The 16,526-nt window shown below is 63.3% G+C and overlaps 1 protein-coding gene across 15 annotated transcripts in view; it reads left to right on the top strand.

The window, feature by feature from the left end:
* Positions 1 to 226: 226 nt before the first annotated feature.
* The window catches only part of KCNQ2 (potassium voltage-gated channel subfamily Q member 2), a 54,128-nt gene continuing 37,828 nt past the window's right edge, over positions 227 to 16,526 (top strand). For 11 of the 15 annotated variants that reach the window (XM_081832415.1, XM_081832422.1, XM_081832416.1 and 8 more), the window contains exons 1-2: positions 228 to 568; positions 15,758 to 15,848. In XM_081832415.1, coding sequence (XP_081688541.1) covers positions 273 to 568; positions 15,758 to 15,848 — 387 coding nt within the window. In that variant the 5' untranslated portion in view covers positions 228 to 272. Of the gene's footprint in view, positions 569 to 15,757; positions 15,849 to 16,526 lie in introns of all 15 variants that reach the window. The other 4 variants (XM_081832423.1, XM_081832427.1, XM_081832425.1 and 1 more) reach the window with 2 other exon arrangements.

Below are 16,526 nucleotides of genomic sequence, written 5' to 3' on the forward strand. Positions count from 1 at the left end.
TCCTCATCTGCTGTCTCCTGCGTCCCCTCCCCTCCCCTCCCGCGGCCCGCGCGGCGTCGTCGCAGGGGTTAACGGGGGCGGGGCGAGGCGGCGGGCGGAGCCAGGTGGCCGCAGCGTCCCCGCGCGCGGCCCGAGCCGGCAGGAGCGCGGAGCCGCCGCCGCTGCCGCCTCGGCCATGCGGCTCCCGGGCCGGGGGCCTGGGCTCGGGCCCGCGCCGCCCCCTGCGCGCTTCCCCCGCTGAGCCCGCGCCCGCCGGGGCGCCGCCCGGCGCCATGGTGCAGAAGTCGCGCAACGGTGGCGTGTACCCCGGCCCGAGCGGGGAGAAGAAGCTCAAGGTGGGCTTCGTGGGGTTGGACCCCGGAGCGCCCGACTCCACCCGGGACGGCGCTCTGCTCATCGCCGGCTCCGAGGCCCCCAAGCGCGGCAGCATCCTGAGCAAACCGCGCGCGGGAGGCGCGGGCTCCGGGAAGCCCCCCAAGCGCAACGCCTTCTACCGCAAGCTGCAGAATTTCCTGTACAACGTGCTGGAGCGGCCGCGCGGCTGGGCGTTCATCTACCACGCCTACGTGTGAGTGCCCACCGCCGGCGGCCGCGCGGGGGGCGCGGGGGGCGCAGGGGCTGCGGGGCACGGCCGGGGCAGTCGGCGCTGGCGGCCCCCGGCGCGCGACTGCGGGCGGCGGGGGGGCCCTGTGCGCCCGAGAGCCCGCGTCCGTCAGGCCGGCGCCCGGGTCTGAGCCCGGCGGACGGCGTTCCCCGGCTAAAGCGAAGGGCGGAGATGCGCGTGCGGATCGGAAGGAGGTCTGGGGTCCGGGCGTCCAGGCCGCGGTGGGGGCGCCATTCCCCTACCAGCAGCGGCCTGGTCTGGTTGCATCAGCCCCTCCCCCGCAGGATGGGGGGATGTGCGGCGCCCCAGCCTCCCCTCCTCGGCCTGAGGCCCCTCCCCACGGGCGCTGCGCTGAACAAAGGGCCAGCCGGGAGGGAGGGTGACGCTGCCAGTCCTGCTACTGCAGCTGGACCCCTCGAGGCCCCCCTCTGGGCTGGCTCCCCCCAGGCAGGGGGCAAGGGGTGGGGGCAGGGGCTGGCTTACCCGGCCGCAACCCCCAAGCCGCTCACTCTCCACCTAGGGCGAGCTTCTGGGTTGCTGAAATGGGGGTGGGGGGGTGTTCTCCTAGTATTACTTCCCTCCCCCAGCCCAGGGCTCGGGCTTGTTGCCTGTCTTGCCCCACCTGCCGGCGCTCGTCCCCGGCCCAGCCTGCATCCCCCAGTCTCCCCTCCACCCAGCCCAGCCCTGACCCCTCTGTGCTGTGCGAGCCGGAGCGGCAGGGATATGCCTCAGGCACTGTGCACGTCCTGGGCTCTGGGCCCCCTCCGTGCTGGATGGATGCCCAGGAGGAGGGGTCCTGAGCAGGCCAGCCCTGGCCCTGTGCAGGGAGCTCCTGGCCCCCCGGGGGCAGCTGCAGTGGCCTCAGGCCGGCATTGTGTGCACATGAGTGTTGGTGGGTGCCGGTTGGGGCAGGAGTTGCCCTCGTGCGGCCTCTATGTGGCAGGCACTCTCCCTCCCATCCCAGCTAGACTGGGGCCGGGACTCGGCCATTTTGTATGAAAGAGGCATTTTGGGATGGGAGTGAGGAATGGATTCTGGGAAACCATCTCCAACCCTGTGCCCCCCTGGGATGAGGGGGTGTGTGCCCATGGACTTGTGAGTGTGTGCTCTGGACAGACCCTCCATGGGATGGGGGAGAAGACCCCAGAGGGGAAATGCCCAGCTGCTGGAGGGGAGGGTGTCCTGGGGGAGACCACAGCCCTGGCAGGTGACTTGGGCACTGTCCCCAGCCCCAAAGCTGAGCCACCGTGGGAGGCAGGGTCTTCCCTGGCACCATGAGCGTCCCTCCCCCCCCTCCTGCTGGGACCAGCTCTGGTCATCCAGGTCCTGCCCTGACCTCCGGTATGTGGTCAGAACCCATCCCACACCCCACAGCAGCCAGGTGCCCCTCTCTGGCCTGGGTGTGGCTGCTGGAGGGTCTGCTGTGCTTTGGCCCCACACGTCCCAGGCCGGCAGGACATCCTGGGCCCCGCCGTGTGGCCCCATCTCCAGCCCCGAGTGGCTCCTCCTGCCCGGGCCTGAAGTGGCCAGCCCCTCTGTGCCTCCCGCCTCCCCGGAGCTGCAGCATCCGGAAAGGGGCGCAGCTCGGGAGGGAAGGCTGGGTCAGGGTGCTGCTCCATGCATGTGCGTGTGTGTGTCCGTGAGCCAGGACAGGCAGGCCTGTAGCAGGTGGGGGCCCTCCTGCCTGCTCAGCCCCTTCCCGGCTTCCCCACCGAGGGCACGGACTGCCTTGAGCTCCCTTGCCCTGACTCACTGGCAGGGAGACCCTTCCTGGGGAGTGGGGGAGGCCAGAGGGCAGCTGTTGGGTTAGGCAGTGAAGTCTAGTCCCAGAATCTGCAGGCCCCAGTCTTCGCTCAGGAGAGTGGGCACGGCTGCTCCTTGCCCCCAGGCCTTGTGGAGATGGGCCGTATGGCGTAGCCGCTCTCCCAGGGCGGGCCCACTGGACTCCCACCGAACAGTGACATGTCTGCTGCTTTTGTTGCTCAGCACCCATCCCCCAGGCATGGAGTTCTCCACTGTCCCGATGCCCCACCCCCAATCAGGACACCTTCACTGCCCTGCTGCTGGTCTCCCGCCCGAGGGTGTGGCAATCCTAGGATCCCTTTGCCCAGCGTGGACTGGCCCGTGTCTGTGCATCGTCTGGTTTGCTGGATTCATTAACTAAACCAAGTTCAAGGCCGTCTTCCCTGCCTGGCACTGAGCTGGGCCTGAGGAAGCCCGTGGGGGGCATGGGGACCAGGCCTCCTCCATCTGCCCTGGCTGGAAGGGGGTCCTCAGGGCTGGAGCAGCACTGAGCCCTCCTGGGCCACCGTTCTGCTGCTTTTGCCACCAAAGCCTGGCTTCTGGAAGATGGAGGTGTGCCAGCCCCTCTGGGTGCCCCAGTGGATCCTGGGGGGCAGTGGCTCTCAGGCAGGGAGGGAGGCGGCTGCCCTGTGGTTCCCCGTCCACCCTCCAGAAGGGGCTTTCTCCGAACACCTACCTCTGGGAGTGGAACGGCTCTCACTCCTTCCTGGTGTGAGCATCTGGAGACAGGAGCCTTCCCTGAGTCAGGAGGGATCCCACGCCTGCCGAAGTGTGGGCCTGCCTGGGCAGAAACAGCTTGGACCCGCCCCTCCCAGCGCTGAGGCCCCTGGAGGGTCCCTTCCTCTGCCTGGGTGGACAGAACTTACCCTGGGTGATGGTTCACCCCAATTTGGGTGGGCAGCCCAGGCTGCACATGGATCCAGGGGGCGGTTGCTGGGGCCCCGGGTGGGAGGACTCCCACACACGTTGTCAGCACTGCGTGGGGCCCTGCATTGAGGAGCTGGGCCGTGTGGGGTGGGGAAGGGGTCCAACTCAGCTCTAGGCAGCCCTGCAGACCCTCCTCCCCACTGCCTGCCCCTCACACCTCAGGCCAGAGTCTCAGGCTTGAGGGTCTGTGCACCCTGAGAGCGGGGGTGTCTGTGTGTAGGAGGATTTTCTGGGTATAAGTTCTGGAGTTTTCGTGAGTTTCTCAGAGGGGATGTGGTCTCGGCAGTGGGGCTTGCGGGCCTGCTCTGGGCAAGTCCACGGAGGATCCTTTGGGAGCCTGGATTGGGTGTGACCCCCGCGCTTGAGGGGAGCCGGGCAGTTACTCCTTCGAGGAGATCCCTCCACGTGGTTTCTCTATGGCTGAAGGGGGAATGTGCCTGTCGTGTGCTGGTCTCAGATGTATCTCCGGGAGCCTAAGAGAGGCCTGTTTTCACTGGTGGGGAAGCTGAGGCCAGGCGAGGTTGAGTCAGCTCCAGAGCTGTCCCACTCAAGCTGAAAGAGGTCTCTGCCTTGGAGATGAGAGTTTTGGGGTGCAGATTGCTTGACCTTTCCAACATCTGAAAGCCACTTTGAGTTGTCAGGATGAAACTGGGTTTAAAATGGGCCGGGTGGCAAATGCCGGGGACGGCTGAGCTTGTGAGTCTGGGCTCAACGTGCGGCTCACTTTTTGTGAGTTGTCTTCTCTTGGGCTGGGCCACCAAGCCCTCTCTGTCCTCAGATGGCACCTGCTCCGGGGTCTGCTGGGGGCTGCTGGGCCCGGCGTGGTCTCGTGCTACGCCGCAGCAGGCTGGGGTCCAGGGCCTCAGGGCCTGCCGCGGTCCCCTGCGTGGCCTTGGCTAACCCAAGTGGGGTCACACTCTTGGCCTGCACAGGCCACCTGCTGTCCCCTCTTGCTTGTCTGCCGCCGGTGGGCCTCCCGGGGGGCAGGTGGAGCCTCTGCCCTCAGCCTTGGCCCTGAGTGTCTGTCGCTCTGTTCCTTGATCTGACCGCATGTGATGGTCGAGCGTGGCCCGGGGAGGCGGTTGGGGTCCTTCTGCTGACGGAACATTCTGTTTCCAGAAGGAGGCTGGAGTCTGCGTGGCTGTGTTCTCAACTGCTTTCAAGTCGCAGACCTCTCTCCATCCTTGGGGAGGGAGTACCCATCGAGAGTCAGAGAACCTTATGGAAATTTCCCCAAAGGTGGGACCGCCAGGAGAGTTGTGGTTTCCAGGGAAACCGGGGCTGACCAGACCATCCTCGCTGGCCTGGAGACCTCAGCCTCCTTGCAGGATTTCTTACCCTCACCAAGTAGTTTAAAGCGAGGTCAGACCCTGACAATACAGTCCCGTCTAACGTCCACTGTGTCCACTGTTGCGCTGTGGAGTCCCCCACACCCCTGTGTCTGCAGGCCGGTAGGGTCGGCGGGAAGCTCAGTGCTCGACAGCTTCCCAGGTCGGAGCGGAAGGAATCTCGGTTTTATCAGACGTCTGTACAAGTCAAATTTTCCAATTCCAAAGACTCGGGAGGAGTTGGCCAGCGATATGGACACTGCTGTGCATCAGGGACCCTCGGACCCCAGATGCCACCATGATGTGGTGGGAGGCCGAGCTCCGTGTCTGACAAGACTTAAGGCCCAGCAGGTCTTCGAAGGAGCGGGTTACATCCAGTCGTGGATGGAGTGCGTCTCGAGGGTGTTTCACAGCTTGTTTAGTTTATACGTTAACCCACAGGCCTTGGTCAATCTCTGCTCCCGCCTCTCTGGGATGCAGGCCCTGTGCCTCTGTGGTGGCCATCACTCAGCAGATACCCTGGGTCCCTGCCAGGGAGAGCCACGGGGCTAGTCTTGAGGAGTGGGCTCTCTAGCTGTCCTGTGGAAGGAACAGGGTCCAGAGGACTGAGCCCCTTGGGACATTTCCTGGAAGAAACCAGCGGCAGGGTCTTGGGTTTGGAGAGGGCAGGCCCCTCAGGGTAGAACCTCTGTACAGGACGGGGGGAGGGCATGCGTCACGTGTTCTGTGGCCTCTGAGAATCCACGGGAGGTTGGACAGGGCAGGTGGGGCCAGGGGCCAGGCCTGGGGTCCAGGCCCTGTCCTGTTCAAAGGCTCAGGACCGTGGGTGGGCCCTGGGCTGGACGCCTTGGAGAGGCGAAGCTCAGGAGGGACGTTGGTGCCTGACTCTGGTTGTTGGAGACCGTGCCGGGATACCCCGAATGTGCCTCCTGTTAAATATTCTCGGGTACAAACGTAGGCTTGTTCCTGGACGGACATTGCCGGGTACGTGTGTTAGGAACAGACATCCCCACGTTACCCCCACGGGGGTCACCCTGTCTCCATTTCCACTGCTTGTTAGGCGTGTCACGTAAGTGGCTCCCTATTTGTGGCGCGATGTTATCTGGTGGTTTGGAGGGCGTGTTTGGGTGAAGGACGGGGAGTGGTGTGGACCCCTGGCTCTGGGCTAGCCTGACTGGGCTCCTGCCTCCACCGACACCCCCAGACCCTGGACCCCAAGTTTCCTTGTCTGTACTGTGGGCTAATAATTCTGTGTTTACTTTCTGCGAGTCATCGACCGGATGCTCGGTGTGTGTGACGCTCCCAGAGCTCGCGGCTGTTGCTCTTAGGTCTCCATGGCTGTGGTTTAGCAGAACGAAAAGCCCTGCCCAACAGAGAGACTGGACAGCCAGGCGGATGGAGGTTGGCCTGTCTGGACAGCTCCCGCGGCTGCCCTCCTGCCGCTCCGCCCAGCCGTGGCAAGCCCGCAGTCCCATCGGCCAGTGGCTGGGCCTGGATCAAGAGGTTTGTGGCTGCTGGTAATGAGGCCGCACACTTAGACGTGGGGCCCCATCTGATGCTTCAGATGCTTGCTTGTGTGTTTGTCCCGGGGGACTGGCCATTTTCCTGAAGGAATTTGCTTGCTCTGCAGCTGCCTGGGTATCGGGACACATCTTCTGTTCACGGCTGAAAGGCGCACATTCCCAGCATCCTGAGCCTCCAAACACCGAGGCAGGAGCGTTTTTGGCTTGACAAGCAGCTCTGTGGGCAGGTTGTACTGATGGGGTCCCCGAGGACCGCTGGCCTCTGCCTGGGCGCCCTGACCAGCCCCCACGGTCCTCGGTCCACGCAGGCCTCAAGGCGGAGCCCACCCCCGGCTGCCCTGTCCGCAGAGCATGGGAGCCGCCTCCGGGCACGCCGCTTTCTCCTGCAAGGGCTGGAGCTCGGCTGTGCTTTCCGACGGCTGGCGGCTCCAGCCGCCTCTTACCATGGCGCCGGGTTTGTGGCGACGCCCCGGCCACCGTGGGCGGAGGAAGCGTGTCTTCCACTGGGGCTGCGTGGCACCTTTCCACCTGCCCAGCAAAGCCGAAGCCACTCAGTTGACCCCGAGCTGGAAAGAAGAGGGTCGTGCAGACCTGAGGTTGACCCCAGAGAACAGCATCTTCCGTGCTGGGGGAGGGTTTTGAACAAAGCACTTGTTCTGGAAATGACTCAGTTTTGCGCCTTGCCCCCGGGCCCCACACTCCGCAGGGGTCATGCATCCCACTGACCGCCCCCCGCGGTGGGACAGCAGTGGACCCCGAAATGAGCTTGCTGTCCCTGATTAGTTCCCGCAGAGGTGGGTGCGTGTAGGAGAGGGTCAGTGGCGGACGTGACTTTCCCTAAAGCCTATCTCTTCCTTATGCGAATTTAAAAAGCTGTGGCGAGGGGCGCCTGGGTGGCTCAGTCAACGTCTGGCTCTTGGTCTCAGCTCAGGTCTCGATCTCGGTCATGAGTTCAAGCCGCACATTGGGCTCCACGCTGGGTGTGAAGTCTACTTAAAAAAGAGAAGTTCATGGCCAGAGTCGGAGGGGAGGTGGTTCTGGGGTTGTTCAGCAAGTGGACTGGTCTGGAGTTGGGCAGAGGGAGGGCTAGAGTTTCTGTTGTTGGAAGCCGGTCTAGATCATGCTTTTAATTCATCCAGAAGGACAGGGCTGAAGAGCCTGGGATGACAGTGCCCCGGATTGGGAGCACTCTGGCTGAGCTGGGACCTGCATTCCAAAGGCTCTGCCAGATCAGGGCCTCCCGGGGGCACCTGGAAGGTCAACATTTCCAGAAGAATAAGGTGCTTCTAAAATGATTTGGTCTAAATACGTATGCATGGCTTTCTCTGCAGGAGTCTGGCTGAGCGTGCCAGGATGGGTCCTTGTTGGGACCCCTTGGGGATGAGGCTGGGGACTCATTGTGGGAATGGAGGGCCTGGCACAGTCACCGACAGGCACCCTCTGCAGGTCTGAGTGCTGATTAAGGAACCACTTGTCAGCCCTGCTGTGCACCCAGCCTCACCCTTTCCTGGTGGAGGGTGGGGAAGTTGGTCCCCGTGGGGCAGGGATGCAGGTCCCTGTGTGGGTTGAAGCTAATGTTTCCTCCTCCTTCCTGGGCCTTGGTTAGTGCGGGTCTTGCTCGTGGGGGTGGTCAGGTCTTGGAAAGGGGGTCTTCTAACCCTTCCTCGAGTCTCGGACGATAGGGACAGGATTGTCCTCAGATGCTTCACACACCGGCTGTCAGTCAGCCCCCAGATGCTGAGGTCAGGGTCCGTAATGGACCGAAGGCCACTTGACACATGGGGCAGCCGGGATTCAGGCCTAGCAGATACTTCTCCAGCAGCCCCCATATATGGCGTGGAGACTCCTGCTCCTGGGGGGGGGGCGACCTGCCCATGGAGGGGTCTGGCTCCTCCCCAACCACCAGCTGCCCATAGCCTTAATCCCACTAGTTAGCATCTGGGGTTGGCTGAGGGGGGGAGATGCTGGGGAGGGCAGGACCCTGCCCTCTGGCAGCTCTGTGCAGAGGCCGTGAGGGTTGGGACCACGGCTGCTTCTCTTGGGGGAACTGGGGATGGGTGTGTTCCAGACCCGCCCAGAGTCTGACCTCGTCTGCAGGATGTGCTCCAGAGCTGAGTGTTATTAGCTTCTACCCGTTCCCTGGCTTGAATAAAATTAGGTTTCTAATTCTTTTGGATTACTTGGAATAATTTTGTAACTGTACAAAAAGTCCTAATGGGAGTCATCAGGAACAGCGTCCCCGGATATCCCTCCATCATCCGTGGGGGCGGCAGGTTGGCAGCTCGCAGTGAACCTGGCCGCAGAGTGTCCTCCTAGATTGCTCCTGGCCATGTGCGGAGTGCCGCTGTCCCCCACCCAGCTGCTCCCTCCCCTAGGTCTCATCTGGTTTGCTTTGTCGTTCCACGGACCTCAAGAGTTTAGAACGGCTGAGTTTGCTTTTTCATTCAGGCTTGAAAAAAATATTTGAAGGGTTCATAGGAGGAAAAGGCCAATTTCTCCTGGGACCCCAGGCTGGTGGGGGGGGAGGTGGTGAAAAGCTTTGGGAAACACAGAGAGAAGCCGGTTCAGCTGAAGCAGGTGTGGAAGTGGGAGGAGCCGTCTCTGGCCTGCAGGCCTGGCTGGGTCCATGGGAATTTAGAAGTGTGTTCAGCCACAGAGACAGAGCCTCAGTGAGCCTCCCGCAGGAGGGCAGGGCCTGACCCAGCTGTTTTTCATGTGCAGAAGGGCAGAGCAGGGAAGTGGGAGCATTTTGGAGCTTAGGTCCCAGGTGGGCCTGGGAGGCCCCGGCAGGTGAGGCGGGAGAGGGTGCTGGCCGTGGTTCTGAATGTGAGCCCGCGGGCCTGGCTCCTCAGGGACACTGGCGAGGCCCTTGGAGCTGGCTGGCGCTGGGGAAGGGGCTGGGTGGCCAGCACAGGTAACACAGCCCCTCCCCTGGACCGCTCGCTTCCGTCTCCAGATTTAGCCGCTGGTGCTCCCGGGGTTCTTTCCTCCCAGTTAGCATTCTTGCTGGCGTATCCAAGAGGGTCCTCTCTGACGTGCGTTGTTCAATTAGCTGAAAGCCGAATCAATATGGCATGGCCCGAAATCAGGTGCTTCATTGCGGGCAGCCCTATCTGAGCCCAGACAGCGCTGCCGATCTGAGCGAGGGGCGTCAGCAGCTTCTGAAAGAAACACTTGGGGATGGTGCGTTATCTTCTCTGATGACAAAAATAATACACACCCATTGTAGGAAGTTGCGAAGATGCTGACAAACACAGGAAGAACATTTGTCTCCCTGATTTATTTTCAAGCATCTGTGCCCATCTAGGCATTTTTTAAACAAGATAGGATGCAGACTTCTATCATCCTTTTCTGTGTTAAAGATGTACTGTGGAATTTCCCCATGGAATTAGATGTGTGTGTTTGGTGAGTTGTTGGGCTTTGTCTCTGAGAAGAGCTCCTTGGGAGGGAGGTGACGAGGGTCCCGTCCTGACTCCCCTCACCTTGTGCCCTTGGTGGCTTGGGAGGAGACAGTGGCTGTGGGCTCTGGCCTGGAGAGTGGACCCCAAGCCCATGCCTGGTGGCCATCCAGGGGGAGGACGAGGACTGGCCCAGGAGGGACCGTGTTAAAAAGATGTCCACCTGGGGGTGAGCTCTGTGTCGCTGGCTGGAAGCGTGTGAGTGGAGTCCAGGAAAACGCCCACTGAGATGTTTTTAGGGGACCATGTGCCAGAGCTATGAGCCCTGGGAGCATGGGGACAGGGCCAGCCCAGGAGCTGGTTAGAGGGTCTTCAGGAAGAGTCTGGGGGAGACTGACACTGGGGGCATCAGGCCTGGCTGTCCCATCAATCTCAGGGGGCAGCAGGGTGGGGAGGCCGGGGTGCAAGGGGCCCTTGATCAGGGGCACCGTGTTGGGGTGGCCTGAGCACCTGAATGGGTTCCTGGGCTCGTGAAGGGAACGTGGGATGCTGTTCTGTGGGGTGTGGTCCTCCTGACCCCCCTGTTGAGCACTTTGCCCCCAAGAGCTAATGTCTCCTCGGTAGATGACAGGTTCTGCTAATTGTGTCCGGACCCCGGAGCTCACAGCATAGCAGTGCCGCCTCAGGGGACCCCTCCTCACCCTGCTCCTGCACCAGGCTTCCCTGTGATTGTGCGCATGCACTGTCTTTCCCCAGTCCTCTGCTGTTCCTTGTGGGGCATGGCCTTGTGTTTCGTGAGCTGCATCGGCCCCATTGTGAGTTCACGTGTGGCCAGGGTCCCCAGAGAGGGCCATGCCCCTCCTGGTCTCAGGACCCTCATGCTCTGCCTTTGGAAGCCCTCTGGGTCCCTCTGGGACACAGGCCTCCTGTCCACGGGCCCCTTCTTGACCCCTTGCTCCTGTCCTTTTCAGCGGTGTTTGGAGACCGTGGGGCATGCACCATTGAGCCTTGTCTGAGTGGGGCTGTGGGCCGCTCTCCAGCCGGATCGACCTCAGGGGGGCTGTCTTGGTCGTCATGTGTCAGGATGCCTGCCCCACCCCTGTGTGTGGGTTCTGGCTGTGTAGTTGGGGGCCAGCTGAGCAGGGGAGGAGCTGAATGGACCCCTGCTTGGAGAGTACCAGCATAGCAGGGCTGGGCAGCCTGTCAGAAACCTGGGGACAAGGAGGAGGCAGCCCTATGACGGATGTGCAAGCAGAAAAGAGCTTCAGGCAGTAAGAACAGTGTGTGCAAAGGCCCTGGGGCCAGAAAGCTGGCTTGGGGAGGCTGAGAAATAGACAGGAGGGGAGCGAAGTGCACTTCCTATGGTCTTGGTGGGGGGCTGGGGGTCCTTGAGAACTTGGGGCTTCTGATGGGTGAATGGCTAGGGAGACATGCAGGACTCCTGACCTGCATAGCTCCCTGTCCTGAGAGAGCCCATGGCCAAGGCCTCAGAGGGGACACTGGCCATCCTGGGGTCACTGGCCAGTGGGGGGCATCAAGGGGTCCCTGAGAGCACCTCCCTGCCCTGGGTGTTAGAGGAAGGGGCGTTAGTGTGAAAGGCCTGGCTGAGGAGTGGCCCTGGGGGCCGGTTGTGGGAGGGGCTGGAGTGGGGTGGGGGTGGGGTACAGGCAGGCCAAGGCGGGGGCCTTGGTGCCAAGCCAGAGGCTGGACCTTCTGAGGAGCTGGGGCCTTCTGGGCTGTGGCTCGCCAGGCACGAGGCATGTATTGAGCACTTGCTGTGTGCGAGGCACAGCCCCAAGTGTTCACCTGGCACCTCCCCATGGCCTTCGGCTGAGGTGGGTGCTCCCGAGAAGCTTCCATCCTTGGATTAGCAGGCTCAGGTGGGAGGCCGGGCTGGCCAAGGGGGTCGGGGGGGCGCACCCATGGGTGAGCCTTGGCTCCAGAAGAGGGTCTCGGGAGGGTGGCCTCCTCCTCTGTCAAACCCTGGCGGGATCTCACATTGATCCTTCACGTCTGGTTTAGGGCTGGAGCGGCTGTCAGCAGTCCGGCTCTCCGTCACTCCTGGGGATTGGAAGTGGCAGTGGGCCCGGGAGGCAGAGCAGTTTATTAGGGGCGAAATTAGATTCCGGGTCCTAATGGACGAGGCGGGCAGGAGGCTCCTGGGGGCCGGGCGGCGAGTCTGGACTGGAGGGCCTGCTGTGGCCTCACGCTGGCTGATGCTTGCTCAGCCTGGGCCCCGCTGGGCTTCTGGGCCACCCAGCCCCCAGGGAGGCACAGACGTACTGTAGTTTCTGCAGGGGAGAGGGTGCTTAGGCTCTGCGCCAAGGGGCCGCAGCGAGCTGCTCCAGGGCCTCCATTCTCCCATCTGTAAGATGGGTGAGAGCATGTTCTGCCTTTAGTCATGCGCCTGGCACATAGTAGCCTTGCTGTGAATGAAGCCGGTGGGCGGGGTAGGGGGGGCTTGCTGTCAGAGACCCTTCCCCACCTTCCAGAGAGCAGCCGGTCAGGGCTGGGGGCAGTGGTGTGCCTTCTCCCATCCCTACTGTGAACTCTTAAATGTTTATTTCATTACATATGGAAATGAGATTAATAGCCCCAGCCATCCCCTGCCATAGTCTTTGGGGGCAGCGAAGGCGTCCAGGGTGTGGGCTCGGCCGCAGGGGCTTTTGTCCTGCCTCTGCTGAGCCCCCTCCCTGTTGACCCCAGGAACGAGGTGGCGGAGGCTCTGCCCTATTTTTCCGGAAAGTAAATATTCCGTGCTGTCAGATGGGGCGAGGGTGTGGGAGGGGAGACGGAAGCAGAGGAGTGTCTCCGTGGAGGTGGGGGCCGCCCCCCCTCAAGTGCAGGGGCAGGCAGAACACACACGTGCACACCCATGCACACCGGGCACACACCTGCTCGGTGCTCCCCACGACCGGCCGACCTGCGCGTCTCCACCGCCCTCCGTCCCTCGTCCCTCCCGTCAGCTCCTGTCTGCTCTGGGCCCGGCCCTGCGCCGGCGCCCCGTGCCTCAGAATCCCAGCACTCAGACTCCTGCCCGGCCTCTCTGCTCGGAGCTCAGGCTGTGGCTCAGGTCCCTCCTGACGTCTGGCTGAGGTCTCTCCTGCTGCTGGGTGAACACAGTCCGCTTGCCGTGGGCCCCGGGCGGCGCTGGCAGGCACCCAGGCTGGGTGCGCGTCAGACGAGGGGCTTGTCCCAGGCGGCGCTCCCTCTCCGGGTGGCCCCTTTCCTCACTGTTGAGGTGAGCGCCGGCTGAGGCCCTTCTCACCTCCCCCCCCACCTCGTGCCTCCCATCCTGGCCCCCCGAACCTGGGGCTGGCTGGCGACTGGCTGCTGGAGACACTTGTCTCCTTGGCAACCGCTGCTGGGGGGATTCACGGTGATGAGCCTTCTCGGGCTGTGGGCGAACCACCCCGTCCTGGCCCTGGGGATGCCTCCGTTCTTTCCCCGCATCCCGGACAGTCCCCAGGCTGAGAAGGCCCTGCAGAGAGCAGGCTCGGGGGAGCCTTGCAGCTAAGGAAGGGGGCTCCCAGCCTCGGGGCGGGTAGAGCTGCTCACCTGTCCCTGTCGGGTGGAAGCTGACCAGCATCCTGGGCCCGCAGAGCAAAGATTTCTATCTGAGTTTCTGCTCACGAGCGCATGGGGGGGTCCTCCGCGGCCTGGAGGGGTCAGCACTCTGAGCACATGGCGTACTTCGAGGGGACCCACGAGGGTGCTGGTGGTGGTCCCTGCATGCCACCTCTCCCCACACCTCCCCCAGGGGCCAGGAGTGGGAAGAAGCATCCCTTCCTGCCATAGTCGTCAGGAGCAGAGACTGAGGGAAAGGCCTGCGCGAGAGAAGGCAGAAAGAACATGGCCACTTTCAGATCCCTGAGCGTCAGCGGCAGGAAGCTGCAGGTCTGCCCAGGGCCCCACACCTGCAGCCAGGTGACCCCCACGGGCTTCGGTGATTCTCCCCTATTGCCCTGCAGGAGGGTGGCATCTGTGTCCAAGCTAGCCCTTCCCCCAGGCTCCCCAGGGCTGGACCCACTCAGGTGTCTGTGTCACCGAGGACACTGTGCTCGGGCCCCCTACTGGCTTCCCGAGCCTCAGTTTCCCCATGTCTAAGATGGGCATGAGTGTGGATGTCACCAGGGGGCTGGCGGGGGGCTGCGGTCCCCAAGGCGCCTGCAGACAGGAAGGTGCCTGGAAATAAACCTTCTCCGTTGTTCAGCTCCGTGCAGCTGGGGGTGGGGGACGTAATCGCCGTTTGGAGGCCTTCCTCTCTGGATCTGGGGGGACCTAGTCCTGGGCCTGGAGGTTCAGCTCAGTGGGCGGAGCCCTCTCTCCCTGGGGATCTGCTCGTCTTCGCTGCGGCCTCACGCCCTGCCTGCCCCCTTCCCCCGCCTCTTCCGGAGCGTGCACCCCCAGCCCGCCTGCCGTCTGTGGCTGTCTGTTCTAAAACCTCCAAAGCAGGGCATCTCGGGGTCGGCTCCGCTCACCTGGCCGAGCGGGAGCGTTCCCATTGTCCGGCTTTGGGCTTTTCTTCTCCGGAGTTGTTCTGTGGCTCTGGACCTCCCAGCCATGGCCTGCTGGGAAGGGCAGCCCATCCACAGAGCACAGCCAGGCCATTCCGGAATGTTCCAAGATGCCGGTCAGAGCCACCCACGGGAAGCAGGGCTGACAGGGCCTGGTCGCCTTGGGACTTGGGCTTTCTCTTTTTCACTTCGGGGGAACGTTTTCTTACAGCGTGAGTCTGAGCGTGGAGTCCGACCTCCCCCTGCCCCATTCTCTCGTCTGGTCAGACTTGCCCTCTGCTGAGTCCCGGAACACGCGTCTTCCCTGTTTCTGGGCGCCCCCTTGTGCTCTTCCCTTGTCCCCTCTTGGCCCCACCCACTCCTCTTCACCTTCATGGACACCTCCTCAGGGAAGCCTGCCAGATTGCACGTCTCCCCTTGGCTCCCTGCATCTCTGCACTGAGCCAGGCTGGGTTGGGTGCCCTTCCTCCCGTGGGTGATACGTCCAACCCCTGCCATCACCCAGGACTCTAGGGTCCTGACCCAGAACCTGGAGCCTCTGCGTCCTCTGTGCCGGGCAGATCCACCCTGCATGTGTGCAACTTCCCCACTGACTGAGTTGAGAGAAAATACCACCAGGCAGAGAATTACAGATATATACATAAAGCACATGGGATATCTGGATGTTTTTTTCCAGGGCTCACTTAATTGAATAAATCGTCTAATGAAAGGAAATTAATTGTGGTTTTGAAATGTGACTGCTTCTTCGCTCACGTCCTGTCTGCGCGGCGGGCTCTGGCTTCTCCTTCTTTATCTGTCAGTGCCTCTCTGCGGGAGCTGGGTGTGCGCCGGGCCCCCTCCCCAGACGCGCTCCCAGGGAGGGTCTTCGGGGCGCACAGGGCAGGGCTGCCCGAGGTGCGCCAGGACCCGGCCGAGGCTCAGAGCTGCTCGTGCAGCCCGGCTGGTGCCCCAGCAGGACCCCAGCGGACCGGGTGGGGCTGGGCCTGCGTTAGCACCCGAGTGGCTGGGCTCCGGCCAGACCGTGCAGCAGCCGCCGCCTGCCACCTGGGAGCCTGGTGGTCTCCACTCCTGGGTGGCAATAACACCCAGGAGGGGGGTGGTGTGCGGGCCCCTCTCTAGCTCCCCACACCACGTGCTTCGTGCCCCTCAGGAGCCCTGGACCTGGCCCTTGGCCTCAGGCACTCTGCTCCCCGAGACCCCAGCCTCACACTGTCCCCCTCGGCCGGACCCCCTGGCTGCTGCGTCGGATGGGGCCTGGCATCTGCGTTAGCTGCACGGTGCCTCCTGGCTCCCCTTTTCGGGGACTGACGGGCCTTCTGTGCACCCACCGGGCAGGACCCAGATCTGGCGGCCAGGGCCCTGGGTGGGCATTCGTGAAGGACCGTGCTAATTGGAAGACAGGCCTGTTCTGTTCCTGAGCCTAGAAAGGGACGACTGTATGCAAGGAAGAGGACACAGACCTAATGAGGGACGTCCTCGGGGCAGCAGGCGTTCCCTCTCCGAGTTCTGGGGACCTTCCCAAAGCCCGAGGCTGCTGAGGCGGGTGTGGCGGGCGGGGTGGCATGCAGCCCTGGGGGGCGCTGCAAGCGTGGGTGCGGGGCTCGGCCCCCCTGTACCCCTCTGTGCCGCCGCTGACCGCCCTCTGCCTCGGCCCCAGGTTCCTGCTGGTCTTCTCCTGCCTCGTGCTGTCGGTCTTCTCCACCATCAAGGAGTACGAGAAGAGTTCGGAGGGAGCGCTCTACATCTTGGTGAGCCCCTGGTGGGACGCGCGGCCGCGGAGACGGTGGCCGGCGGCCTGTCCCCCAGCCCCTTGCTGAGGAGACTCTGACCCCCAGACCTGCTCCTGCATGAGCCTTGCCTCCCCTGCAGAGGCCCCCGTCCCCTCCCACCCGTGGCCCCTGCTCTCCCGGCTCCAGCCTGGTGGAGCCAGGCCCGTCCAGCCTCCCCTGCTGACATTAGCGAGCGACCTTGAAGTGTCCACTGGCCTGACGGTCACAGTGCCCCCACCTGCTTCTCCCCTAACACCCAGTCTGCCCTGCCGCCCCTCCCTGTGTCCCCGCAGCGTCTGACAGCCCACCCCAACCGCATCCCGTTCCCACCTGCTCACTAGAGCCTGAGGGCCCAGGAGGCCCCCTCCCTGGGAGGTGTGGGGAGGTGTGGGGTGTTCCCCGAGGACGTGGGCGCGGGGCGGGGGCTGAGAAGCTGACAGCAAATGACAGGCAGGGGCGGGCGCCATGGCAACCACAGTGTAATGTCTTTGTTGCTGTTGGTGACGGAGGGGCTGCAGGAGGAGGCCGATCCTGTGTAGAGGGAGCAGCAGAGCGCACTCCCCTGCCGGCCCTGCGCTCTGGCTTGGGGTGTTTGGGCCTCAGGGAGGTCACACCCCCTTGCAGTTACCTGGGATCCTTCCTCAGCTTTGACCTCTG

Source organism: Leptonychotes weddellii, chromosome 10, assembly GCF_054177405.1.
Source record: "Leptonychotes weddellii isolate Sample4059 chromosome 10, ASM5417740v2, whole genome shotgun sequence".
NCBI lineage: Eukaryota > Metazoa > Chordata > Mammalia > Carnivora > Phocidae > Leptonychotes > Leptonychotes weddellii.